Source organism: Ursus maritimus, unplaced genomic scaffold (genome assembly GCF_017311325.1).
Source record: "Ursus maritimus isolate PB19 unplaced genomic scaffold, ASM1731132v1 scaffold_7, whole genome shotgun sequence".
Classification (NCBI taxonomy): Eukaryota; Metazoa; Chordata; class Mammalia; order Carnivora; family Ursidae; genus Ursus; species Ursus maritimus.
In genome coordinates, this window is record NW_024426885.1 from 9227204 (window position 1) to 9253795 (window position 26592).

The 26592-nt window shown below is 50.4% G+C and overlaps 2 protein-coding genes across 2 annotated transcripts in view; one reads left to right on the forward strand and one right to left on the reverse strand.

Annotated features, from left to right (window-relative positions):
• Window positions 1–1202: 1202 nt before the first annotated feature.
• On the forward strand, window positions 1203–2817 carry CUNH10orf120 (chromosome unknown C10orf120 homolog). The gene is made up of 3 exons (XM_040624306.1): window positions 1203–1273; window positions 1463–1538; window positions 2065–2817. The coding sequence occupies exons 1-3, from the start codon at window positions 1203–1205 to the stop codon at window positions 2815–2817; spliced, it is 900 nt and encodes a 299-aa protein (XP_040480240.1).
• A 6142-nt stretch (window positions 2818–8959) lies between these two features.
• The window catches only part of DMBT1 (deleted in malignant brain tumors 1), a 96118-nt gene continuing 78485 nt past the window's right edge, over window positions 8960–26592 (reverse strand). The window contains exons 18-25 of the mRNA XM_040624307.1: window positions 22762–22774; window positions 21817–21964; window positions 20263–20471; window positions 19252–19436; window positions 13455–13843; window positions 10797–11075; window positions 10522–10640; window positions 8960–9147 (exon numbers count right to left, since the gene is read on the reverse strand). Coding sequence (XP_040480241.1) covers window positions 8960–9147; window positions 10522–10640; window positions 10797–11075; window positions 13455–13843; window positions 19252–19436; window positions 20263–20471; window positions 21817–21964; window positions 22762–22774 — 1530 coding nt within the window. The remainder of the gene's footprint in view (window positions 9148–10521; window positions 10641–10796; window positions 11076–13454; window positions 13844–19251; window positions 19437–20262; window positions 20472–21816; window positions 21965–22761; window positions 22775–26592) is intronic.

Consider the following 26592-nt stretch of genomic DNA (forward strand, 5'->3'; position numbering starts at 1 on the left):
ATATTGAACCATATTTCTTGGAGACATTTCCATACAAATAAAGATCTTCCTTCCTTGATCTTTATTACTGTGGTATAGCATTCCGTTGTATGGTTGGCCGTAACTCTCTAACCAATCCCTATTAATGGACATTTGAATTTGTCATAGGGTTTGTCATCCCAATCAAGTGGTGTTGCCTAACCTTGTGCATATTTTATTTTATACACATAATTGCTGGGCCAAGGGCAAACCCATTTGTAATGTTTGATATATACAGTCACATTACTTTTTGTAGGGGGTGTGCCAACGTCCGTTCCCACCAGAAAACTCTAGATCCCACCTTTGGCCAGAGGCCCAGGATGATTGCTGTTGAGTCAGCAAGCCGAGCATCTGCTCCACGCGAGGCCCCGTGCTAGACCACAGCAGCACAAGCATAAGATGCTGCTGGTACTTCCTTTTGAGCAGAGGAGAGACAGACTATTGGACAACGAAGTCGATTTGTGACAGAGCGCAATAGCACGGTGATAGCAGGACTATGAGAACACAGACAAAGGGGTGATTTATTCTGCAAGGAAATCTTCAGCGAAGGCACAGGTGAGCCGGGCCCTGAAAGACAAGCAAGTTGCCAGGGGAGGAGAGGCACCTGACACGTGGGGGCAGCATGAACAGCAGCCGAGAAACTGGCTCCAAGGGCCACGGGTAGCATTCTTTGATGGCGCATGAGGAATTAAGATTGGAGAGGCAAGCGATGACCAGGGAGAGACTGAGCCTTCATCCAGGGAAGGGAAACAAGGCAGCCCAGGGATGGCCAGGGAAGGGACTGAGCTGTCTCTGTGGGCTTGTGGGTGGCAGCAACGTGGTCAGTTCACACCCCCAGCTACGTGCTCTGCCCACTCTATTCCCCTGGACTCCAGCACTGCAGGAACGTGGTAATGCATGTCCATGTCACCCCAGGGCATCCTTGATGCCTAAACTCAGACCTCATAATAGCCCCCAAATAGGCCAGTTATGATGCAAGAGAAGTTTGTGACTGCCCCTTGGGTTCCCATTACACTGTCCTGGAAAGCAACTCCAGGCACCGGCACCTCCCTCTAGCCTAGTGTGGCAGTATGATCAGAGAATGGGAGAGTGGCTGTCAGAAGGTAGGAAAACAGAGGACCCAAGAAAGAAAGCCTGCAGAGGGAATGTGGAGTAAGACCGGAACGCCAGTCAGAATATGTACCATGAGCGATTCCTTTCGGGATAAAGACTCCCTGTGCAGCCAACGGGGTCTGTGTCCTGCTTCGCCATTGGAGTGAGTGTAGTCTGTGCTTCTGGTCCTTTCTCCCCCCTCCCCCCGGAATGAGCCAAGGGGAGGAGCCCACCGTGGTCACAGTGGTCCTAATCTGACGAACGCAGAGTAGCCCTGAGGTTTCCCACCCCAAAACTACAAGTAGGAAGACCCTTCCCGGAGTCCTACTTTACCTGCCTCTCTGCCTTTCAGGATATGGACCAAATTCTACAAATCAGATCCACGCATTGCCCTCGGGAAATACTCCCCCCTGGAAAAAGAGATTCTAGTAAGTGTCCTAAAGCTTATTCACAAGGAGGCCTTGTTGCAGCCAGGCGGTAGGCTGGGGGGGTGGGGTGGGCGGGGGAAGCCAGAGGTTCCAAACCGACCAGCCACAGAGACACAAGTCTCCCAGTGGCCTCGAGTCGGCTGCGTCTGCTCGAGACTCCCACCCTTGCAGAGCAAATCCTCCCTTGTTTCAAAGTCCTGATCAGGAATAGAACTGTGAGTGCTGACCAATGACAGGGGCTGCCATCTCGAAAACCCTTCCCTTGTGCAAGTCGCTCTCATAGGTAAGGCCTCGCCATCGCCCTGTAAGTCGGTACAATTCTTTCAAATTCATAGTAGAGAAGGAGAGACTGGATTGGAACCCTGGCCTGTCTGACCCCACAGCTCCGCCCCGTTTCCCACCACACAGGGGCTCAGCCACTCAGCCACGGGGGGGTGGGGGGGGAGGTGCCACTAGGCAATGCTTTCTGTGGGGGCCCCCTGCTCCTGTCCCGTCGGGATTTTAACAGTCCCCTTCCCGTCGTCAGCGTCTGGGCGGTGTTCACACCGTAGCAGCCAAAAGGCTCCTGATTCACAAGCAAGAGGAAGAATGGAAAATGCTTAAGGAGCAACAGTCACTGTCCTCGGACTACAAGCGGGCGATGGACTATAGAACACAGCATTCCCCTCCCTGTGCCACCTATAGGGCCCTAGAGAAAATATGGACAGCAAAGGTGATCGTGCCCCCGGAGGAGTTAAGAATGCCACAGCGTGAGCAGCTCACCATCGTCAAGCACGTAGAACGGATGCAGCTTGCTCGGGCCCTAAGGAACAGGCAGCTCTTGCCCTACATCGAGAGGTTTCGGGGCTCTTCCTTTCTGTCTAGAGGGGGCCTGTGCCCAACGATGAAAGACAAGACAAGGGAAGACGAGGACGATGCGGACGCTGATTTCTACAGTGACGCCAAGCAAGAGGAGAAAGGCGATGCTGCGAACACAGCCACAAAAAGACAAGAAATCAACATGAACGTAATTTTCAAGTCAGAAGAACCAAAAAAGTGTTTCACACACCAGCCAAACGACCGGAAACCATTCCTCTCCACCAAGAGAGTGGAACGGTCCATCACTGGCTTAACCAACCAGAATCTTCTCCACGTAGCTGAATTCCCTGGCGACCTAATGCTAATGAATCAGGATTTTATATCACGGGGAGCCCACCCCACTGAGGCGACCAAGGCCAGCCTCCTGGGGGAAGAGAGCCTCTGGAAAGAGTACACACACAAAGCCTCTCATCGGTATTAAAGTCCTACTTATTCCCATGGTAACGGAGCGTCCTGGTCCTTATTATTCCTGCAGCTCTGCCCGGGGATCTCCCGGGCTCCTCCAGGTAAGAGCTACAGAAAGAGGCTTCCCGGTTTCAGGCATCCCTGGGCTCTCGGCTCTCGGCTTCCACCTTTACCTGCATCCCAGGCCTTTCCGGGGTGCAGGCCCCTCCTTTGCACCCACTGCTGCGGGCCCTGTGTCTCTTCCCCTGACGGTGAAACAGATCACCTTGCCAGTACATTTGAAGGTGATCTGTCACAGGGATGTAGGCAACATAGAATGGCTGGGAAACACCCATCCTGAAGGTTGACGGGACATCACTCTTAATGACTTAAATAGTAGCCAACTCTATTGACCGGACTTCCAAAGGTCCAATCAAGAACATGGTGCCGCAGATCAGCCCCACGACTGCGTATGGCTCTCTGCAGCTCTCGTTCCACGATCAGGTCGCAGCAACGATCCGCAGTATCATTGGTGGAGTACGTACTGACGCATCCACACATCATGGAACATTCTGTCACCGCTTTGACAGTTTCGGTCATGGTTTTGCCCTGAAAATGTTTGGGGTTTCTTTTCTCAACATTATGTAGTTTTTTTTAACTATCCAGGTTGATAGAAATAGCTCTCGGTCCTTCATTTGAACTGCTCCGAAGTACTTTATTACACAACGCATCTAAAACTCACTTATGCACATTCCTGTTACGAACAGTTACATTGTCCCTGATTATTTGTAAAAGGCAGAAGGAAAGAGACTAATTTCATTCGCTCTAGATGGACTCGCAGTTGTCCATCTGCCCCTGGTCTCGCTGTCTGTCCTTGTGCCAGTCATTTGATGGAATAATGACCACGCTGTGCGACTGTCCTCATGAGCGGCAGGGGTATTTTCCCTTCTGTTGCATGATTTTGGTTCCTTCTCAGCGTCGTCTTGGCTCTTCTTGGCCCTTTGTCCTTCCATATGAGCTCTGGATTATCTTCCCGAACTCTCGGAAATTTGAAATCGTTTGGAAGGCAGTTAAGTCCATAGATTTCTTGGAAAGAAATTGGCACGTTTATTGTATCAAAGCTGTTGAACCATTAATATTTATGTCTCCCCATTTCATCACATTTTCTTGTACGTCTTTCAACACTTCATTCCCTAGAAATCTGATACACTGATTTGTTATTCTAACTAGAAGCATTATTTCTTTTCACACATGGACCCAGCAACCTTAACCTAAATATTCCTATAATGTTTTAACATTATGACACAGCAATTCTATACACGTCTCAGTGCTCATCAAGTTACGTGCACTCTTAATTCCCTTTACTATGTCCCCTCCCCTTTGGCAACCAACACCTTTTCTCTGCAGTTAAGAGTCCGGTTCTTTCTGTTTGTCTGCTTTCCTGTTTGTCCATTTTGATGTAGATGATCTGAGATTTTCCATGTTTACCGTATTGGCTGAAAATAAGAATAGTTTCTGTTCTTCTTTGTCAATTCTTCAAACCCTTTGTCTTTTTCTTGAAAAACTGCTACGGTGATTGCAGCCTCTAATATAAGGCTGAGTAACGTCAAGCCGGACATTCCATCCACTCTTGATTTTAATGGAAATGCTTCCAAAGTTTCACCCATAAAATCGACATTGCTGGAGGTTTTTCATAGTTGCACTTCGTGTCATTCAGATCGTTCCTTTCAATGACTAATGTCTAAAATGCTTTTGGTCATCATTCAGAGCTATTGAATATTTTTGAATTTCCTTTCTAATCCATTGAAGTGTCAGTATGAATTTTTGTGCTTACTCTGTTAATGTGAGAAATGACATTAGTAGACGTTCCGATTTGACATATCTTTGCATCCTTAGGATAAATCCTTAGTTTTTAGAATTTTTCTTTTACACTACTGAACTCAATTTTTGGAAATTCTCTCCTATTTGATTTTATTTTATCTTCTGTTCACATCTACATTCATAAAATTGATTGCCTAAAGTTTCCGCCCCTGTACTGCCCTTGTCCTTTAGTCACATGAGATTAGAATTGTATCAGATTTTCTACTTTTGTAAAATGAGTTGGGTAGCCTTTTTGTTTCCTCTAAGATATTCCCAGTGCAATAAAGATGATGGAACACTGTGATATTTCCTTGTAAAACTATCTTTCAGAGCCCAGAACTTTTGCTAACTGATTCCATTTTGTTAAGGCACTCAAGAAATATTTATTGAATCAAAGAATTGATCTATGGATTAAAAAGGTATTTTTAAGGAAACCTTTGGCATTACTTGTGTTTTCTTAAGAGTATTTTCATAAGTAGTTTTAGGTTTACCCCCTGCTGCTGCATGAGCCACAACCCACCCCCGGTATCACCGTGACTCATCAGAGAGGTCCATGTGTCACAAATGCCGAATCTACGCGGAAACACCACGATCAGCTGACGTCCGTAGGTTACCTTAGCGCTCACTCTGGGTGGTGTGCATTCTGTGCGTTTAGACAAAAGTACGATGACGTATATCCAACATCAGAACATCATACAGAGTGTTTTCCTTGCCCTAAATATCCTCTGTGCTCCGTCTGTTCATCCCTCCCCACTGACCCCTGGCAACCCCTGATCTTTACTGTCTTCATCATTTTACCTTTTCTAGAAAATTTCATATTTGGAATCATACAGTCTGTAGGCTTTTCCAATTGGCGTCTTTCACTTAACGATGTGCACTGAGGTTTCCGCCACGTGTCTTTTCATGGCTCCATAGCTCACTTCTTCTGAGCGCTGGATGATATGCCGTTGTCCTGCTGGAGCACAGTCTATATATATCCACTCACCTGCCCAGGACATCTTGGCTCCTTCCGAGTCTTGGCAATTAGGACTATAGCTACTATACCATCTGGGTGCTGGCTTTGGCCAGCATAAGGCGTCAGCTCCTGTGGGGGAGTATTGGTTGTATTACCATGGCTTTCACTGAAACATCGTAGTTCAGAAATCATGTCCACACAGGACTCCTTCATTCACTCTTGGAATTTCAGCCCTGGAACATTCTGTGGCACAAATGTTTGTGATTTGGCAGGCATGCTCGTTCTCATTTCAGAGCGTGGAAGGTACAGTTTCCTGGCCACATGCAAACATGGGGTCCCAGAGAAATGGAAATGTCTCTGCAATTAGCCTCAGGCCTGAGCTGGGGCTGAGAGGCTTCAGACTTCGTCTTGGCAAAGAGAGTCAGTTGAGGGACTGGGGAGCTGGGCTCAGGCACGGGGTATGTGCTGTGCCTCTCTGTCTTCCGTGCCCCAGCCCCCACCTCCTGCCTCACTGTCCCTGACCTTTCCCAACCAGCACTTGAGCTCCTTCCCCATCTCAGGGGCCCAGAGCAGGCCTGGCCCCACCGCCATGGCCCATCTGGGCTTCACGTGGGCCCCGCTTTCATCAGGTCTGTGCCAGCTCCGAGGGCTCTCCTCACCCAGGAGCTTCAGATGCCAAACCTTCTGAGGTTCAGGTGCTTCTCCCAAGATGTGATGCTGATGGAGGAATCTCAACACAGTGGCGCCCCCTGGAGGGGTTGCCAAGCCCCAGGAGTCCCTTTCCTGGAGAATCCATGGTGGGCTGGGAAATCTTTCATATCCTGCAATGGGCATAGCCCTGAAAGGTAGCCTGATTTCCGGGTTGTCAGACCTGCACTCTGGCCAATTTCCCCGATAGCATGGCATCACTGAACACGGAGTCGGGAAGGGTTTTGCTGCCTCTCCCCGGTACGTACAATTTCCACCAGGTACAATCATAGAAAGCCCCTCAGGGAAAGATAACAATAGAACGGAGTCGAATAATTATGAAATGATGAGTTTGAGTGTTATTACCTTTGTTCTGAATGCAATGTATTCAACTGCACTAATGGATTAAGTGCCTACCATTTAATCTTTCCTAATGGCTATGATGAATGCAAACTTGCATGATTTCTGAAAATGCAGCACCCACTGCAGCCTGCTGCCCCGAGCTGACTTCCTCTCTCCAGCGGGCATGCAGCAAGGCCACCTCTCCCGTGCACCCACACCGGTCCCCTATGTCCCAGCCAAACACAGTAATCAAGAGGAAACTCGGGTCCAACCCATGGTCCCTTGGAGCATCTATGAGCCGAGGCTGTCCCTGTCCCTGGGTGGCACACTCTGGAAGCTGTGCTGATCAAACCTGTCTGGAAATGAGCCTCCACCTTGGCCAGAGCCCTGTGCTGGTCATTCTGAGGGCCCTGGAGCCAGGGACAGGACTGGGGTGCAGAATCCAGGGGCTGCTGAGCAGCCTCCTTCGTCTGCCTTGGCAATCGGGGTAAAATAGGACATACTCACCCCCCTGTTGTTTGAGATCCAGATAGGATTCTGTTTTCTTACAGGTGGGAGACGGGGCAGAGGCAGCCCTTTCCTGGGGTTCTTTATTAGAGCAAAAATAGGGAAGCGCTTCCTATAATGGACAACCACTGGCACCCAAAGGGAACAAAGAAACAAGGTCTGGAGAAGCAGAAAGCCTTAAGGCATAGCTGTGTCGCCCCCTCGTGTTCACAGGAGGAATGGCAGGAGTGTGAGCCAGGAGAGGCTGCTCCTCTGGGAGGGGCTGGAGGGCAGGTTCTGTCCCTAGAAGGGGAAGGAGACCACTCAGGACAGTGACCTTGCCTTCTCCTGGCCACTGGGGCAGAGGTCTGGGGTGTCAGCATTCTGCTGTGGACGGAGCTGAGGGTTAGTGAGTGGGCTCTGAGTAAGTCCTGACGGTGCATGGGGCTTGGAGGAGCTGTAACCCGGGCACAGTGAGAGGTCTCACCAGAACCAGCTGGGCTGTAGATAGGTGTGGACCCCACAAGCATCGGAGAACCCCTCATTTCACACCTGTTTCTTTAAGGATCATGGGTCCCACATCCCACCCAGCTGCAGACAGGGTTGTCAGGTGCAGCCAGAGGGGCAAACTCTCTGTGAGTTCAGTGTCCCTGGGCTGCTGGCGCTGGGCCTGGGGACACAGGAAGGAGGAAAGCCCGGTACTTGGAGTCTGGGGTGGACTGCACCGCCCCTCCGGCCTGCCCCGGCCCTGTCTTGGAGTCTGTGCTCTCTCACCTCTCTGAGCCTTGGTGTCCACCCCCGCCAGGTGAGAGCGGTAACACCCGACCAGCGCAGCTGTCAGGGGGACTGCATTTCACTCTGTGTTGGAAGACACCCCGCCCCCCGGCAGGAGATGCTGAATTCACATCCCTCCACACCGAGCTTTTATTGAAAGCACGGGCTGAAGCAATGGTTTCATCAAAATAAGGTACTTCCAGAAGTGCTGTTTTAAGATGGTCTCTTTAGAATGAAATTGAATAGGTTTCCAGAAGGAAAGTGCCTGGGCACTCAGGGAGGGCAAGCCTGCCTCCAGAGTCCTCCCATGGGTACAGCAAGGACCTTTTCCCTGCTCTGCTCCTTCTCAGGAGCGGGGCCCCATCTGTCCTCTCCAGAGGGACCTAAGGACTCCTCCACCAGGGGTTCTCAATTTAGGCTGCCGAGGTACCTCCTGGAGATTTTAAATCATCACTGTCAGGCCCACCCGCAGGGAATCTGGTCTAATTGGTCTGGGTTCGGGTAGGAAGTAGAAGCTTGAAGGCCCTGGACTCATCCCCCGTACAGCCAGGAGAGAGCACCCCGGCCCGAAACCAGTCTCGGTCGCTGGAAATCACGACAGCACACGTTATTTCCACCTGCTCCTGGTGTGGTGCAGACAGTGGGTTCCGACTGCCATGGCGTAGTCTCTGTCCGGCTCTGCCCTGTCCTGCCTCTGTCTGGGGCCCTGGGCCTGGCTCAATGTCCCAGTCACCCACAGCCATACCCTCTGCCTCTCTGTGTCGATACCTGTCTCTTGCTCCCACACTCGTCTGTGCGTATTTGTCATTCACCGTCTTGTAGCTGTAAGCTGTCCCCTCTACCCCCCTGTACAGCTGCCAGAAAATTCGGCTCTGCCCACCTGTTATACGTTCCTCCCTGGAGACGCAGGGTTTCCCCCTGCTTGCCTGACATATTGTCCCATCATCAAGCCTGTGTTTCCAGGAAACCCAGCCTCTACCTGTCTGTAGCCACACCTCACCACGCACCTGTGACAAGGTAAACAGAGTTAGGGCGCTGCTGGGTGCCAAGCTCAGGGCTCTCCTTTCTTCCTTTCTCACATCTTCCCGAGAAGGTGGGACCGATGTCTGAGCACATCAGGGCTCAGAGCCCAGCCACTGGCTGTGAGGGTGCTCTTCCCCAGGGTGAAGGCCACCATGGCCAGGAAGTCCCCAGCAGAGAAGGCAGGGCTTTGGCAGCTCCCCCAGGGGCTGGCCTGCTTTCCCACATCAGTCAGCGGCAGGTCTGGGAAGGAGAGGAGAGTGGGAATCAGGATGAGCCCAGTGGAGAAGGGGGAGGGACAAGCAAGGATGGTGGTCTCAGGGCAGGTGATGATGATCGAAACCGTTTGTGTGATAGCAGAGGAAAAAGGAATGGGAGCGAGAGGCGCCGGAGAGGAAACTGAGGCCAGATCCCAAAGGTAGCCAGAGAGATCTCAGTGTCTCGTCAGCCAGTGGCAGCCAGGAAAGGTTTTAGACTGGAAGTCAGAGCTGGGCTTTGGGAGATCAAACGTGGCCAGAGACTCCAGAAGGATGGAGAGGGGGACTTGGGACATTTAGACCAGCTGGGAAATGGGTGCAAGCATCCCAGGCCAGAGGTCCTCAGGCCCTGAGCTACTGTATACCCGTGGGAAGAGAAGGGAGGAGAGAGAGGTGGGCAGCGTCCCTGCCAGCCCCCTTCACCCGTCACTCTATCCTGTGTCTCTCCATAGCTCCAACCCGCGGCAGGTACCAAGCACTCAACCTATTTCTGAATTGCATCCCCTTCCAGTGGATTGTAAGCTCCATGCGGGCAGGGATTTTGATCGCTTCCTGTTCATTTGTCTCCTGGCACGTAAGAGTCCTTCAAGAAGCGCATATGTGATTCAGAGGAAGGGGGGGGTGGGGGACTGGGATAGGCCGGTGATGGGTAGTAAGGAGGGCACGTATTGCATGGTGCACTGGGTGTTACATGCAAATAATGAATCATGGAACTTTACATCAAACACTGGGGATGTACTGTATGGTGACTAACATAACAAAATAAAAATTAAAAAAAAAAGTGCATATGAGAGATAAGAGCCTGGAATCAGCTGGACATGCTCACCGCCCGGATGTGTGACACAGGGAGACAGAGCCCCCAAAGATGTCCCATGGGGTGGAAACCAATAACCAAGAGGAGGGCTTATGACAACTGCTGCCACCCCACACCCGTCCCTGTCACCGGTGCTACCATATCTGCTGACCTGTCCTCAGCCTGGACCAGCAATCCTGGGAATCAGTCTGCGGACATTTCCTTGTCCGCACCCACAAGAAAACAGCAGAGCGTGAGATGCGTTCCCCGTTCTAGATGAGGAGACGGAATGGCTGACCAGCAACACGTCAGCCTTGCGAGCCGCTGGAATAAACGATCCTGCCCGCAGCCCCGCAGCCCCGCAGCCCCGCCTGGGGACACAGGGGCCTCTTGGTATGAGCAATAGTATTATCGTTAGCGTCGTGTTGTTGCTGTGGGTGACAGTAACAACAGTAACAAGACCGGGACTCGAACCAGGCAGACATGAAGGCAGCTGAACTACCGCTACTTTATTGCGTCCCCTCCGCAGTCCTAACCCGTAGATATTAACATTTGTGTTTCACAGACAAGAGGTGAGGTTCGGGGCGTTCAGAACCCAGAGGACACAGGTGTCCCGTGGGTCCGGGTTACAGACCAGAACTGCCTTGGCCACGCTGCACAGGTGGTCCCGCACAGCCCAGGAGCCCCTGCAAGAAGGCGAGAGGCGAGCTCGCTAACGCCGCATCGGCCCGCGGAGCACAGCAGGCCCGGCACGTGGTGGGCGGCCAATCTGAGGTGGACCTGACACCAACAGAGACATCCCGGGTCCCCTCGGGTCACGGGCCTAGGGGCGGGAGGCCCGCCGCTTAGCCAGGCTCCTCTTCTCGGGGCGCGGGGCCTGCAGCCGAAACGGTCCCAGGATGACGTCCACCTTCTCCCGGTAGGAGCCCACGTCCCTCTTGGACCTCACGATGCAGCCGCGGCGGCAGCGGGAGAAGGCGTCGTCGGCCCTGCACACCACCATCTTACACTGCAGGTACACGGAGGGGAAGCGCCTCAGGAAGTCGAAGGAACTGAACTTGAAGCGAGCGATGCGAGGCGACGGCCCCGGGAAAGATTGGTAGGTGCTGTCCTTTGCGCACCTGGAAGGAGAGAAAAGCAGCTTCTTCAGGCCGCGCCCGGGCCAGGCCCACGCCCCCTGCCGCCCCTTCCTGCCCTCGGATCGTGTGGTTCACACACTGACCGCCGGCCTCCAGGAAACCCTAGCAGCCCTGGTCCGACAGCAGCCTCTTAAAGCGGCAAGTCACACAGAAGCAGGCCCCACGTGGCACAGTGGGTGCTCAGCGACCCTGCGCTGGGGGGCCCTGGAAACCCAGGTGAGGGGGGTGAGGCCCAAGCCAGGCAGGGTGACACTGGGCTACTCTCTGGTGTCTTTGGTGGCTACCGCCCCCGCCCCCACCCAAGTCTCTGGGGCTGCGTCTCCTGACCCACCTCCTCTTGCCCTGAGCCCTGGGTGGCTGTACTTTCCCATGAGCCTGCGGGCTCTCCAGTAGCCCCTACTCCAACATCAACCGCCTCCTTATTCCCTCAGACGCTCACCTGCACGGGTGTTAGCAGCAAGATTCCTTAAGAATCCCGAGAGAAGCTTTACCAAGATGGGGATGAGGAGAGTCTCCCAGCTCTACCCCAGCTGACGAAGCAGCTTGCGTAACCCACGCGCATCTCTTAACAGGAGGATCTGGGGTGTCGTCGCAAAGAGGAGAGCAAAGAAACTGGTCCTTGGGGTTTAGGGTGGGCCTTTTTTATCGTGGGTGAGAGCTGTCACACCAGGGCTGCCTGATCCTGCCTGGAAACGTGGCCCGGGGTTCACTCGACGTTTTCTTTCTGCCTTCCTTCCTCTGCTTTCAATGCACATTCTCTCAAATACCATACTCTTTTTTTCCACAGGGGTCACTTTAGCAGCAAAGATGAGAAAGAAAGCACCCAGAACCTCATCAGGGAGCAGGACAGTTGTAAACGAGGTCAGGGTAACCCAGGGGCTGCTGGGCAATAATTTCGTTTCCCAGAAAACCACACCAGTCAGCGTGGTCTGTACGGGCCAGAGCTCCATAACCCAGGCCGCCCTTCAGAATCACGGGGTTGGGGGCGGGGCGGATTTTGAAAATACAGACACCCAAGCCCCACAACAGACCAAATAAAGCGAATGTGCCGGTGGGGCCTGGGCATGGGTGCGTTTGAAGCTCCAGAATCCTCTAACGGGCATCCAGGTAGGTGATCTGGCTGATGTCGGGTGTAGCCAATGAGTCCCTCCAGGTCCAGTTGGGTCCACATCTACCTCCCCACGGGCAGCCCCCTCTCCCAAGGAAATTGCATTATCTTCTGTGCATATATGCCATAATTTGACCAAAAAAGAATCTTTTAGCAAAGAAGAACCACATCACTCATTTGTGTTAATTTCAATCATCTGACATAAATTCAAATGTCACCTCGTTACTATTTGTAGAACGAGAATTTGGGTAAGCATGTCCACCATCTTTGCTGCCAAGGGGGCTGCTGTGAATTGAACCAGCTTCATAGACTAAATAAGACAAGTCTCAACACCTGCTCCCTGAATTGACACATATTCAAACTGTGCCTGGAAAAAAGGTGCTATTTTTGGTATCTCCGGGAGAGGTACAATTTAACCTCCCAACCCTGACTCCTAGCAGAGCCCCTGAGCCTATCAGTACAACTTCTATGTGGTACTTCTACGTGATTGTTACTGAGGTGCCAAGGTCAAGGTCAAATTAGAAGCAAAGAACTGGTGCGCACACTGGTATACAGAGACGGAAGAGCAGGGATGGGAGCTGCACATCCCAGCATCCCAGGACCCCTTGATGAGCTCAGAAGAGGCAAATTCCACCTCACCAGAGTCCTTTCATCCAGGGAAGCAGGGCTGTAGTGGAGGAGTCCAACCTGGGCACCCCTGACCCCAGCCTGGGCACCACTGGCCTGACCTCTGCATTTCTTGGGCTTGGTTAGAACCACCGTTCTCAGCTCTAGGTCAAGAGACCCCTGCTGAGCCCTGCTACCCACAGCATTTCTTGTGGACCACCTGCCGTGCATGCTCTCGGCCCAGGGCCCCACGACTCCTTCCCGTTTCATCCTCCCAACAGCCTATAATGTGGGCACCACTGTTCTCGTCTGATGGGTGAAGAGGCTGGCTCAGAGAGCTGCGGCTGCCTGCCCAGAGTGACGCAGCCGGTACGTGGCAGAGCCGGCATCTCAATCTCGATCTGCTGCAGAATCAAGGCTCTCCCCACTACATGCATGTCTTCTTATGGAGCTCGGTCACCCGGGTCGGATCCCAGCTACAGCTCACTCACTTCTGCACACATCCATTTCCCTACATGTTAACCAGCTATGACAACCTGACTGATTAAGCTGGATTCTACTAGAACCAAACTCCTTGAGACTTTGGGCTACTCCTGTTTGAATTGTCAGGTGAAGCTTGACATTCGTTCCATGAAGACAGTCCTTACCCACTCCGGATTAGATCGTAAGTTAAAGATGTAAAGTCATTGGAAGAGGGGGACGCCACACAGGTATCCACGAACAAGGACAGGGAGGTGTCGGCATGGACGATCTCAGCCTGAAGGTACAAGTTCTGGTTCAGGTCCACATAGTACGGGCTGCTGGTCACCGGATACAAGAATGAAGAAGATGTATAGAAGGAAACGTTCACGTCGAATTTGCCGTACTGCACTTCGCTGACATCGATGGTGTCATTAGCAATGTACATGGTGTCAAGCCAGGTGTTTTGGAGCATTTTGCAGCTGACGTGAATGCGGAGATCCTTCTTCCTCTTGATGATGGCACTTGGAACAGTTACTTTGAGGAAGTTGGAATAGGTGATGGTATCATTATCTGCCTGGGAGAGGAAGGCAGGAGAGCAAAGTCAAGCAAATGTCGCCTGCTAAGGGAAGCTCACAGCTGATTTTGGTTACAATGAGAGGGAAGTGACTCAGCCAGACTTCAAAACCCTCCCAGGACCACACAGAGAAGGCACATGGCTGCCATGGCCCCCAATATCTGGGCTTGGCATGCTGCTTAACTAGCAGGACTCCCTCCTTTCACACACCCCTTCCTCTACCACGTGATGGGGACCGCAGTGTGGGCCAGGTATTGGGGCTTCCTAGGACCTGCTTCCCAGGGGAAGATGGGTGTGTGTGGATGACCCCTTGCGCCGCTGAATGACCAAGCTGAGCCCGGACTCCATCGCTCAGGGCCATTCGTGCTTGCTTTGCTTCGTTCTCACTGTGGCTGGGAGAAACCAGGGGAGGCAGCCGTGTACTCGAGGGAGGGGCTGGTGGGATTAGCCTTCACTGCGGGTGGCTCAGTAGCGATTGCGGCTTGGTGTCCAAGGCTTCCAGGACCAGAAGTGACAGAGGGGGGAGTTCTAGCTGCAGTGGGTCTCTGACCTCTGGGGCAGGGGCTCCCCCAGAGACTCATGTAGACAGGTGAGCAATGCTGCAGCACTTCCTGTTGCACACGGCTTTGTCACTTCCCCATACCATGGGACGGGTTCTCACTCTGCCTTTTAGCAAGCAGCAAATTCCTCAGAATGTTGGTCTCTCATGCCATTTGATGTGCCTAAGAGTGAGCTTCTGGGGATGACAGCCTTGCACCCAGTGGTCTGTGAGCGTCTCAAGGATAAGATGATGTCATCAGGGCTTGATTCAGTGTCAACGATACCGTCAGGAGCATCAATAAATACCAGGGAAGGGATGAAAGGTACAGGGGCAGGGCCCAGAAAAGGACTGTGATGGATGAAGAATGGGGCCCAGATGGCTGAGGGGACACAGGTGAACAAGGCCATCTGGAAGCTCCATGGTCACAATCATCTGGGCTCAAGCAAGGTAAGCACAAACCAGTCATTGCCAAGCAGACAGGGAGCAACGCTTTCCCTCCCGATGTGATGACGGTCAGAAGCAAACTTCTTTCTGCTAGCCAGGCTTGAGTTCCCCTAAGCAGTGGGTACTTTTGCAAGAACACACACAGAAAGAATACCATGATAGCCTAAATAGAAGTCCTAAAATGTGAGGCTAGGTTACTCTTAAGAAAAAAAAAAAAAAAAGAGGTTTTTCAAGTCACATGTAGTCAAGCATCTGTCAAGGACCAAACTCCATTCCTGGCCATTTGGAAGACCAGACAAGCTCTCTCTGCTCAAGCCAGCCCTTATACACCTTAAATATCACCGTTCTTCAGAGTGGTGTGTGTTGGAAAGACTGTCACTTCATGCCTGTGGTTGCATAACTCAACTCCTAATTTGTCCCTTCCAGAAAAACATGTGAAGAGAGAAAAATTTAACAAGTAATTTAAAATGGTTTTGCCTCCCCGTTTTCTACAATAGGGCAGCCAAGGAGGTCTCTGCAGCCCCAGGCCTATGGGGGAGTGCCAGAGCCCGCACTCTAGACCCAGGTCTGGGGAAGACGTCCCTCAGGTGGGGTGGGGAGACTTCATCTATCTTATGCCCCCCATCCATGCAAGGAAAATACAGTCTATTTTCTAAAAATTAAAAAAAAAAAAAAGAATGGGCTTTATATGGGAGTGCCAGTGATTGTCAGAAGAAACCATGTAAATGTGACTCTTACTCCTTCAGAGGCAAGCCGAGCTGCCTTGTGTTTAACTCTGCACACCAAAATCAAAGTTTTCTTGGAATTCACATTCGTCCATGGCTTCTATGCTCAAGCTAGATTCTGAATCCACTCCAAGCAATGAGCATGGAATGCGTGCAGAAGGGGGAATGAACCACGAGAGACTGTGGACTCTGGGAAACAAACTGAGGGCTTCAGAGGGGAGGGGGGTGGGGGATCGGGTTAGGCTGGTGATGGGTAGTAAAGAGGGCACGTATGGCGTGGTGCACTGGGTGTTATACACAAGTAATGAATCATGGAACTTTACATCAAAAACTAGGGATGTACTGTATGGTGACTAACATAATAAAAAATTATTATAAAAAAAAGATCATGGAATGCAGGTTTATTTCTTGATCACAAGCAGCAGTTCTGATTTTAGATTAAAATTCATTATTAGATGTCTGCTCAGTTTGGAAGGAACTCAGGATGTAATGGGACATCTTGCAGATAAGTCAACTGCTATCGCCATGAAAACCCGACTCCTCCCCTTGATGTCCCTCTCATGTGGTGGGGAGACCTCGCCTACTCAGCCCTACCAGCCACCATTGGTCAGACCCCGCTCAGCGAGGCTGCTGGGGGGAGCTGTGGACGTCTCTGCCTGCGGATCATGTCCTCCTGCGTCTGAATGCTGGCTCGGCAGGTCATGACCACGCGGCCTCGGGCAAATGGCTTAATTTCTGTAAGCCTCCAATTCCTTATGATAACGTGGGAATAAAGGTTGCCCTGAGAATTTCAAAAGTCATGTAGAACTGAGGTCAGTGGCTGGCAGTTTATACTCCGATTAGAAAGGGTTGGGCTCTTGGAGGTCCCTTAAAAAGTTAAAAATTGAGCTACCTTATGATCCAGCCATTGCACTACTGTGTATTTACCCCAAAGATACAGACGTAGTGAAGAGAAGGGCCATATGCACCCCAATGTTCATAGCAGCAATGTCCACAATAGCTAAATCGTGGAAGGAGCCGAGATGCCCTTCAACAGATGACTGGATTAAGAAGTTGTGGTCCATATATACAATGGAATATTACTCAGCTATCAGAAAGAACGAGTTCTCAACATTTGCTACAACATGGACAGCACTGGAGGAGATAATGCTAAGTGAAATAAGTCAAGCAGAGAAAGACAACTATCATATGATTTCTCTCATCTATGGAACATAAGAACTAGGATGATCGGTAGGGGAAGAAAGGGATAAAGAAAGGGGGGGTAATCAGAAGGGGGAATGAAACATGAGAGACTATGGACTATGAGAAACAAACTGGGACTTCAGAGGGGAGGGGGGTGGGGGAATGGGATAGACCGGTGATGGGTAGTAAGGAGGGCACGTATTGCATGGTGCACTGGGTGTTATACACAACTAATGAATCATCGAGCCTTACATCGGAAACCGGGGATGTACTGTATGGTGACTAACATAATATAATAAAAAATCATATAAAAAAAAAAAAAAGAAAAAAAGAAAGGGTTGGGCTCTACGCCAGCACCACTGGGAGCTGCCAGGGTGAATAAAACATTGGCCCTGCCCTGAGCTACTCAGTCTGGTAGGGGATGCAGGTTTTTGAGTAAATGGAGGCATGAGAGTGTAGTGCGTGCTGGCCACCACCAGCCACCTTACAAGAACCAGCATTGGCAAGATGCTTTGGTAGCTTCTAATGGAGAGGAAGGAACATGCTTTGGTAGCTTCTAATGGAGAGGAAGGAGAGGGATGGCTCAGACATCAGAGTCTCCAGGCTGCATGCTTGGAATGAGGAGGGATAATCATCTTTGGTGCCCTGACTTCCACTGACTAAACTCATGGCAAGCCAGAATCCAACACGATTAAATTATAGGGCAAAATATAAAAAGTCTGGTTGACTAGAACGTTTGCATAGCATGACTCATGTGTACCCTTCTTCTGCATGTAAGTCTCCCTGACCCACTCAGTTCATCTCAGAAGGAGACTTGCTATCTGTAGGGACTGAGGAAAAGGAGCCCGGTGGCCATAATAGCAATTGTGGACGCTTAGGTCTAGGCACCCATCCGTGGCTCGTAGGCCAATCTCTTTGGCTGAATGACTATCCCCTTCCTCTCCCACTTTTCTTATGTGTCAAAGGATCAGGAATGACCTTGCCAGGTAATGAACAGTGTCATCTTGGCACCTAGCCCCGTGCTGGCTCACAGCAAATGCTCAGTACGTCTGTGGTGAATGACAAATTGACTTCCTCTGAACGTGTGGTTCATGAACACTGTACAAATTTGAGCATTTCATATTGTGTATTTACTGTAGTCCTAAGCCACATACAGATATTAGCACCATGTCTGTTCCCTGACAAAATCTTGAAATGATTACTTGGGTGTCATCCCAAAATTCTGAATTTAAATGATTTTAAATAAATTTACATAAAATTAAATGCAACCATTGTAAGCATACCATTCAGTGAGGTTTGACAATAATTACTACCACAATAAGATACAGAACATTTCCAGGAACCAAAACAACTCCTTCCTGTCCCTTTGCCCCTCCAACCAGGCTGGCTTTCCATCATACATTTATTCCCCATTCCAGAATTTTATAGAAATGGAATCATAGACTAGGCACTCTTGTGTGACTGGCTTCTTTCCCTCAATGTAAGGTTTTGGAGATTCTCAGAGTCTAACGTTTGTCCTACCACTTCTTGGCCAAGTGGCCTTAGGCAACCTGCTTGACCCCTCCAAGTCTAGCCTCCCTATTTTTTTTAAAAGATTTTATTTATTTTTTGACAGAGAGAGAGGCAGCGAGAGAGGGAACACAAGCAGAGGGAGTGGGAGAGGGAGAAGCAGGCTTCCCGCTGAGCCAGGAGCCCGATGTGGGGCTCGATCCCAGGACCCTGGGATCATGACCTGAGCCGAAGGCAGATGCTTAGCGACTGAGCCACCCAGGTGCCCCAGCCTCCCTATTTTTTAAGTGGAGTGACAAGGAGAGAATACTTGATGGGTATCTAGGGAGAATGACACCAGCTAAACCTAGTGTTTGGCCCTGGGAGGATGAACGTCCATCTAGTTCGCTCAGGACTAAGGAGTGTCGTGGAACATGGGACTTTTCCATGCTGACATCTGCAAATTCCCAGGCAAACCACGACAGCTGTCACCCTAGATGGTGACAGCACAGCTGCAGAGGCTGATTTACTGTGAAGCTAATAAAGCTTGAGCCTCACGGCCTCCCGTGCGCACCGGTTCCTCCAACGCTTAGCAGTGTACTGGCACAGCCATATGTTTTTGTAAGATTTATAAAAGTAAGATACGTTTGCATGCTTCTGCTTCGTGAGGCACCTGCCCCTCTCACCAACCCCAACCCCAAACTGTATGAGCTTCAGGCCCTACAAAACCTGGAGCTGCCCCTGGGAGCTGCTATGGTTATTGCTGATGGGAATGGCAGCCTGCCATGCACGCTCTGTGCCTGACAGCGTAGGGGGAAATGGCCTGCTGACCTTCCTTCCTCATCCTTACATTTGGAAGTAGTCACAGCTACATCATGGCACTAAGGGGCAGATTTAAATCTTCACCCTGATTACACTGGTTATACCATCATCATGTCTTTTGGGTCCCCAGAACTCAAAAAACACAGTGTACATCCCTATAAGAAAGCTTACTCAGAAGGAGATAGAGTAGGAAGTCCTAGACTTACCTGCTCGATGGTGCCGCAGCCCGAGTATGGAATTGTGAACGTCACCTGGCTGGCTGTTATTTGGGGCTGACACCGGGAGCTTTCATTCCAGGTGGAAATGACAAGGTCCGTGGAAGAATAGCCCAGGGATTGGAGGTAGCTCCTGCTTACGCTGGCTTGCATGTGGTTTGTCAGACAGAGCAGCTCTGGTGGCCGAGGACAAACAACAAAGGCAGTCAGCACCCCAGCAAGCCCACTAGGCGCTCCTCCCGTATAAAGTGCAAAGACCAAGATGGCGGACAAAGACGGTCCACATCAGAATAGGCCTCACCACAACCCCCCAGGCACCCCATGGCTCAGGTCAGTGTCATTCTCACAAGACCCCTTTGAGGGCACAGGAACTTAGGATTCCCCTGATGGAGAAATGGAGGCGGGATGTGAAATGAGTAAAATGTTTTGCCAACCTCCATTTGTCCATAAAGTCAAGCAATGCTCCAGCTGAATGGTGGGGATGTTATAAAATAAAGTCCTTTAGCTATGGAATAGGTCAACGCTTAAAATTCTGGCTGCAGAAGAGAGCTTGGACATCACCCCACCCAGTCCCTAAGCCAATCTGTATATCAGTCCATTTAACAGCTCAAATCGTGGCCATTAGCTGGAAGTGGCTGAGTGACTGGCTCGGTCCATCTTCAGACAGCAGCCAAGAATGTTAAGTCTCAGAACGCAGTCCAGTAGCCAGGTGGTCACCTGTGTCCTTGGCACTGACATTTCACCATGAGCTGAAAGTATGACCTCACATCTTCTTTTTAGTCTCTGCTGACCACAGTAAGGCCATCACACTGCCCATCAGCCAGGTCGGGCCCTTGACTTCATTTCTGGGCAGCCAGAGTCCCAAGACCACTGCTCGTGGCCCCTTTCAGCACCAGATCAAGCCTTGGTGACCTGACAAAGCTGTTCTAGTTTCTTACTTCACAACCACAGAAGGGTTGAGCAGAGGTGCTCCCCACAACGAGCCCCCACGAGGGGACTTACTGGTGTTATCGTTGGAAGGGCTGGAGTAGTACTCGGCCTGGAAGCCCCTCCTCGTGACGCTGCCATCGCTGACGAAGCGAATGGACATGAAGTTCGATGAGGAAGTGTGGGAGCCCTTGGCTCCATCACAAACACGGGCAATCAGAGGGGAACTGTGGGAGGGGCCATCGAACACTTGAATATAGTCGTAGTTGCAGCCACCTTCAAGCCTGCAGGGACAGAACACAGTTTTGACTTCACTTTCAACCAGGATTGATGCAAGGGGCAGACCTCAGGGGGAGGGGGTCACACCTTGGTGGCAGAAATACTGACAAAATTAATAGTTGAAAATAATAGAATGATTTTCACTTCCCTGTGACCTCCACACACAGATCCTCGTCCTAACTTCTGGGGTCACACATATGAAATCTACAGCCCCTCTCCTGACACTCCTTTGCATCATGAAAGGAAGGGATCACAACCTGCCTTGGACTGTTTCTTCAATCAGAAAGACCCTGGTTTCCCATTGAATAAAATATTCATGAATCCATAGTGATAGAAATAAATCACTGGACTAATAAATATCGGATAAGTCAAATAACCTCTCTGAAGTTTAGGTGGTCAACCTTCCTCCACAGGAGCACATAGGCGCTTTAAGTACAGTCTCTGAGATCCAGAATGAATTGTAATGGAGATTAAAATAATATTAAAACTTTTGCAAAACCCCAAATGAATTTCCAAGGCAGAGATCCATGGAACATTACATCAAAAACTAAGGATATACTGTATGGTGACTAACATAATATAATAAAAAATTATTTAAAAAAAAAAAAGGCAGAGATCCGCAAGGCCACAGCAACCAAACAGCAAGAGAGAAGACTGTTGTGTTCAGTAATGGCTGTTACAGAAGAGATGATGGTACCCCCTTTCCTGGACACTAGAAAACACTCATACCTCTGCATGGTCACCCTCTCCTTGGACCAATCATATATTAACATGGCTTTGATGCTGTCTCCTCTGCTTAAAGCAATGATTCCCACTCTTCACTGAATGAGGACAGATGAACTAGCCTCTGTAGCAGAGATGTCTCCACCTCTACTTGACCCCCCCCCAGAACTAACCCCCCAAAAAAAGGAGACAGTGCAGAGAAAAGGGTTAAAAAAAAAACTGGTGTGGTTAATAGGATTCTGTGTGTTACTATTACTCCGAATAGTCATCCTTCCCATTGGATAACATTTTCCAAGTATTTTCACCTCTTTCTCTCTTGTGACCTTCCCAGTAGCCATAGATGAGAGAAAGCAGGTATTTTATCCCCTTGTTTTGACCGAGGTTCAGGAAAATTAAGTGACTTCCTGTGGTCACACAGCAAATTAGTGACAGACCTGGGACTTTAAACCAGGGCTCTTGTCCTGGCCCCACCTCCACAGGCTGCCTCTGTGCTAGGTAAGAAATTGAACCCATAAGAGAAAATGTCAATCAGGCCAACATCTCTCCTGAAGGGCTAGGTACCATTTGGTCTGTTCTAGAATATCTGCGAGGTCCCCCACGTGTTCGGCTCTGCACCCACACACTTACTGGACGTCTCTGAAGACAACAGTCACACGGTAGTTGTTTGGGACTTCAATGTCCCACAGACATCTGGCATTGTTTGGATAGTTCCCTGGATAGGACGGGCTGGAAAAGTACCCGGATGGCTGGGACAGGAAGCCTCCACAGGAATTATCTGCTGTCGGGAAGACATGGAAATGTGGAGGGCCCCCAGAGCCCACTGCACAGTCACCTGGGGAAATTTTTAAATAACCCCCAACACAGAAACCCAGCAGGAGGTGGTGTAGACCCGGACTGTCCAGGGAAGTTCTACTTATGGAAGCCATCTCCTCGTTTTTGTCACTGTCCCCCCACCCCCCGCCGCCCCACCCAGTGGCACTGTCATTGAGGGGAAGGGAAAAGGGGTTTGTCAGGGAGCCCGGGACTTACTGTTTGGGCGGGTGGCAGTGTGAACAGGAGCTGCTGACCAAGAGAAAAGATAACGATCAGTTTCCTGGCATCGTCGGCACAACTGTTCAGTGCTCACTTGCTCTGTGCAGAAACGTGCCAACCCTAGGTTCACAGCAAGATGCTGGACTCTTGCCCTCAGAGAGCTCACAGCCCAGAGTGGTGGCCGGGAAAGAGCAAATCCCAGTGCAGCAGGATGGGGGCTGCGATCAGGGTAAGCCCAGGACACAGTGGGAGCCCAGAGCATTGGCTCCTGACCCAGACTGAGCGGAGAAAAGGGGGCAGGTCATCAGGGCGGGGTGGGGGGGCATCAGGCAAAAAAGTAGAGAGAGGAGTTCCGTGCAGAGGGAACAGTCTGTGCAAAGGGACCCAGGCCTGAGAGTCACTAACACACTTAGGGAACATCAGTGTGGAGAAAGCAGGGAGGGGTGGAGAGGAAACCAAACAGACAAGGGAAGTGGATCTGTTCCCCCCCCCCATGCGGAGCCACACCCAGACGGCCCTGAGGAGTCACATGAAGGGTACGCAGGTGTGGAGGCTGGGACTGACATGGGCATTTCGTAAGGACGCCCCCAGCTCTTGTGTGAAGAATGGACGGGGGCAAGGCTGAGGGATCGCTGCTGCAGGAAGCAGGTGGTGAGGAGGGGAGGGTGGGGATGGAGGGGCAAGGTCTCAGGAGCCAGGAGTGCGCTGCAAATGCTCAGAGCGGCTTTGGCAGAAGCTCGGAGTGGACAACCAGGAGATTCTGGGGGTTACACACGGAGTTCAGTGATGAAGCAACACCCACTGGCCTGCCCTGACCAGGGTCTGGTGTCCGAGAGGACAGGCTGGACCTACCAGGGTGGCTGGCCTCTGCGAGGGACTGACTGGAGATCTGAATCTTAGGCTGGCCAGGCTACTGATGGTCAAAGAGGAGCCCAGAGAGAGGCCCAGCCCTCCTCGGGTGGGGACATCAACTGCAGGGGATACCAGTGCCAGGGAAGACATAAGGGGCGATTCCTGGGCCAGTGAGGGGCAGGCCGTGTGCCAGCAGCGGAGGGGCTCAGCCAGGAGGCTGGGTAGAGATCACGGGTACTTACTGTGCGTTATTGGTGGGCTTCCTGAAAAGGAATAGGAGAAAAGCATCAGTCACTGAAGTGTGGCGGGAGGAGGGGCCAGCACACGGAGGGGACGCATCCCTGTGACTCACAGTCTGACCCCTTCTGTGAGCGCACCCGTGGCCCACAGAGTTACTGCCATAAGGCAGTAGGGGAGGCCTTAGGCGAGTCTCCCTAGCCGCTCCCCCAGCCCCATCATGACCTGGGGGTCACCAGCACCATAGCCAAGGTCACAGCATCACTTATTCCTCATTTCCTACTTGTCTGGAATTGTTCTAAGGGTTTACACGTGTGAGCCACTTAGTTCTCTGATCACCACTGGAAGCAGGGGCATCGTGACCATCTCCTCTTCATAGACGAGGAGACCGAGGCTTATAGACATGACCTCATTGCTGAGGGTCCCAGACCAAATGGAAGGGTGAGAACACACACGCACAGTGCCAGAGAGCAGACCCAGTCCCTGGGCACACCACGTCGTCCAGGGTGATTGGGCCTGAGCCAGGCCCGAAACAGGCATTTCCCAGGGCGGATACCGCGTATCCACAATGCAGCTGTCTGCAGACCACCCGGGCATCCTGAATGTCCCAGGAATCATCACACACCGTCCCCCACTTGCCACCGTGGTAAATTTCCACACGCCCGGCACGTGCATTAGAGGAGAAGTTTGAATTAACTCATCCACTCTGCAGTGGCGGGTTTCAAGTGTGTTATAACAAGCAACTGTCTTCCGGGTAAGAGTCCTCAGGCATCATCCCCCGACCTTACAATATGACTCAGTCTTTCCTCTCCAGGGCATGGTCCTGGGCTGCCCCACATTAGGGGCCTTGATCTGAGGCTCCACCCCCCTCATGGGGCCTAGAAAAGCAACTCTCTGCCAGGAGGTGACCCAAGCTTCAGAGGGAGCATGAGTCACCTTGTCCCAAAAATGCCAAGGAAGCAACAAAGTGATAATTGTCTTTGTTCAGTGGAACACAGGGATCCTCTTGGCTGAGCGGGGGTGCTGGCCCATGGGGAGCACTCTGCAATGTAACTTATTCCCTAGGGTTTCCGGCCAGTGGACAAGAAGCCATGGGAAGTGGGGTCGAGAGCATGGTTTCTGCCACAGAAGGCCTGGGCTTGCGTCTTGGCTCTTGCCTTTATCGGCTCCATGACCTCGAACAAGTTACTGAAACTCTCTGCCTCAGTTTCCTCATCTGAAAGATGGGAGCGCTAATAACGTCTGCCTTATCAGATTCCTGTGTGAATTAAATCAGATAATACACGTGAACCCTGAGAGCAGGACCGGCACATAGTAAGCCCCCAACAGTATCAGCTGGTATTATTTATCACAGAATGATACGTAATATTAAGCATTCAAACTCTTGTTGGTCGGTTTAATAGGCCGTTTAAAAATATCGAGACACTCAGTGGTAATAGAAATTGAATTTGGCTCTTTCCCTATTCATAGCTCTTTTTGTTTGTTTTTGCTACAGTGTATAATTCGACGGTTTTTAGTATATTCGGAGGGCTGCAGCCATCACTGCAGTCAATTCGGGAAGATTTTTGTCACTCCAGAGAGACACCCTGTCCCCAACAGTAGTCACTCGTCCTTTGCCCCCAGCCCAAGGTAACCGCTAATCTACTTTCTGTCTCGACAGATTTGCCCGTTCTGGACATTTCACATTCACACAACCTTACAGTATGTGGTCTTTTGTGACTGGCTTCTTTTGTTTGGCATCTTGTTGTCAAAGTTCATCCCTATTGTAGCGTATGTGAACAAGCACCAGGACTTCACCTCCCTCTGTTGCCAAGTAACATTCTGCGTGGATGGACCATATTTTGTATATCCATTCACCATGATGAACATTCAGGGAGTTTCCACTTTGGGGTTATTAGGAACAAAGCTGCCCACCAGTGAACAACTGTATGTAAGTTTCTGTGTGGACACGCACCTTCCTTTCTTCTGAGTAGATGCCTAGGACTCTAATTGCTGGGTCATATGGTAACTCTAATGTTTAACTTTTTTAGGAACTGCCAAACTGCTTCTCGAAGTGGATGTACTATTTTATATTCCCATCAGCAGGTGTGAGGGTTCTGACTTCACATCTTCACCAACACTCGCTATTATCTGACTTTTTCATTCCGGCCAACCTACTGGGTGTGAAGAAGTATCTCTTTGTGGATTTGATTTGCATTTCCCTGATGGCTAGTGATGTTAGACATATTTGCATTGAAAATATTCAATGACATATACAAGTGGCCATAGTTGCATGTGTTTGTTGACCATTTGTGTATCTTCCGGGGAGAAATATCTATGCAGATCCTGTGCTCTTTCTTTCATCGGGTTATTGGACTTTTTATTATCGACTTGTAAAAGTTCTTTATGTATTCTAGATATATGTTTTTTAGCAGACGTATGATTTGCAAATATTTCCTCTGTTTCTATGGAAAAACGGCACTTCTTAAAGATAATTTGGCCTTTAAAATATGCCTACCCATAAGTTCTATTCCTACACTGAGATGCAATCAAAGACGAAGCCAAAGTTTCAGAGCAAAGGGCATGCATTACAAATTTCTAAAAATAAAAGAGAGACAATTATAAAATAAAATACAAATGTGACTGTATGTGATTACTTGAGTGTATAAAGTAGACTTAGAATTAATTCTTTTGTCCTGTGATTAGTAATTGTTTAGTTAAATCATGATATATCCATAGAATGAAACACTGTGTGCCCATTAAACTTTATGGTGTAAAAATAATTTCAATGCCCTAAAAACGCTAATGTGAAGGCCATAAAAAAAGTATTCTATACTCAAGCGAAAACGGGTGTTATAAAAGAGGGCATAAAGCATGCTGTCCTTGGTGTGTGTGCGTGTTGTTGACATATCAAAGTGCCAATTGTGATTAAATGTTCACCCATACATTCACATATTCACTTATTCTTTCTAGAAACATTTACGTTATGGCAGACACAATGCCATAAGGATGCGAGAGGGTAAAAGGCAGATATGGTCTCTGCCCTCGGGAAGCGCACAGTTCGGCATAAAAGTCAAGGATGCACTTCTACAAACAGACTTCTGATTTTGCAATTCCCCAATGTAAGACTTGTCAACAGCTCTGACTGTCCTTAGGATCAAGTCAGGAGTTCTAACCTGGGCACAAAGCTCCGAATGATCTGGCAACAGCCAAGCTCCTTCCCACCCAGGCCTACCAAGTGTTCCTTCTGGCTGGAAGGCATGTCAGCAAGCGAGCCCGCTTCTCCTGTGTGGCTCTGCATAA

Excerpts from the sequence above, each read along its gene's own strand:
- CUNH10orf120 (XM_040624306.1), top strand. The coding sequence starts at position 1,203 with ATGAGCGATTCCTTTCGGGATAAAGACTCCCTGTGCAGCCAACGGGGT. Across the intron at positions 1,274-1,462 it reads TGTCCTGCTTCGCCATTGGA|GATATGGACCAAATTCTACA; the intron begins GTGAGTGTAGTC and ends TCTGCCTTTCAG. Across the intron at positions 1,539-2,064 it reads CCCTGGAAAAAGAGATTCTA|CGTCTGGGCGGTGTTCACAC; the intron begins GTAAGTGTCCTA and ends TCCCGTCGTCAG.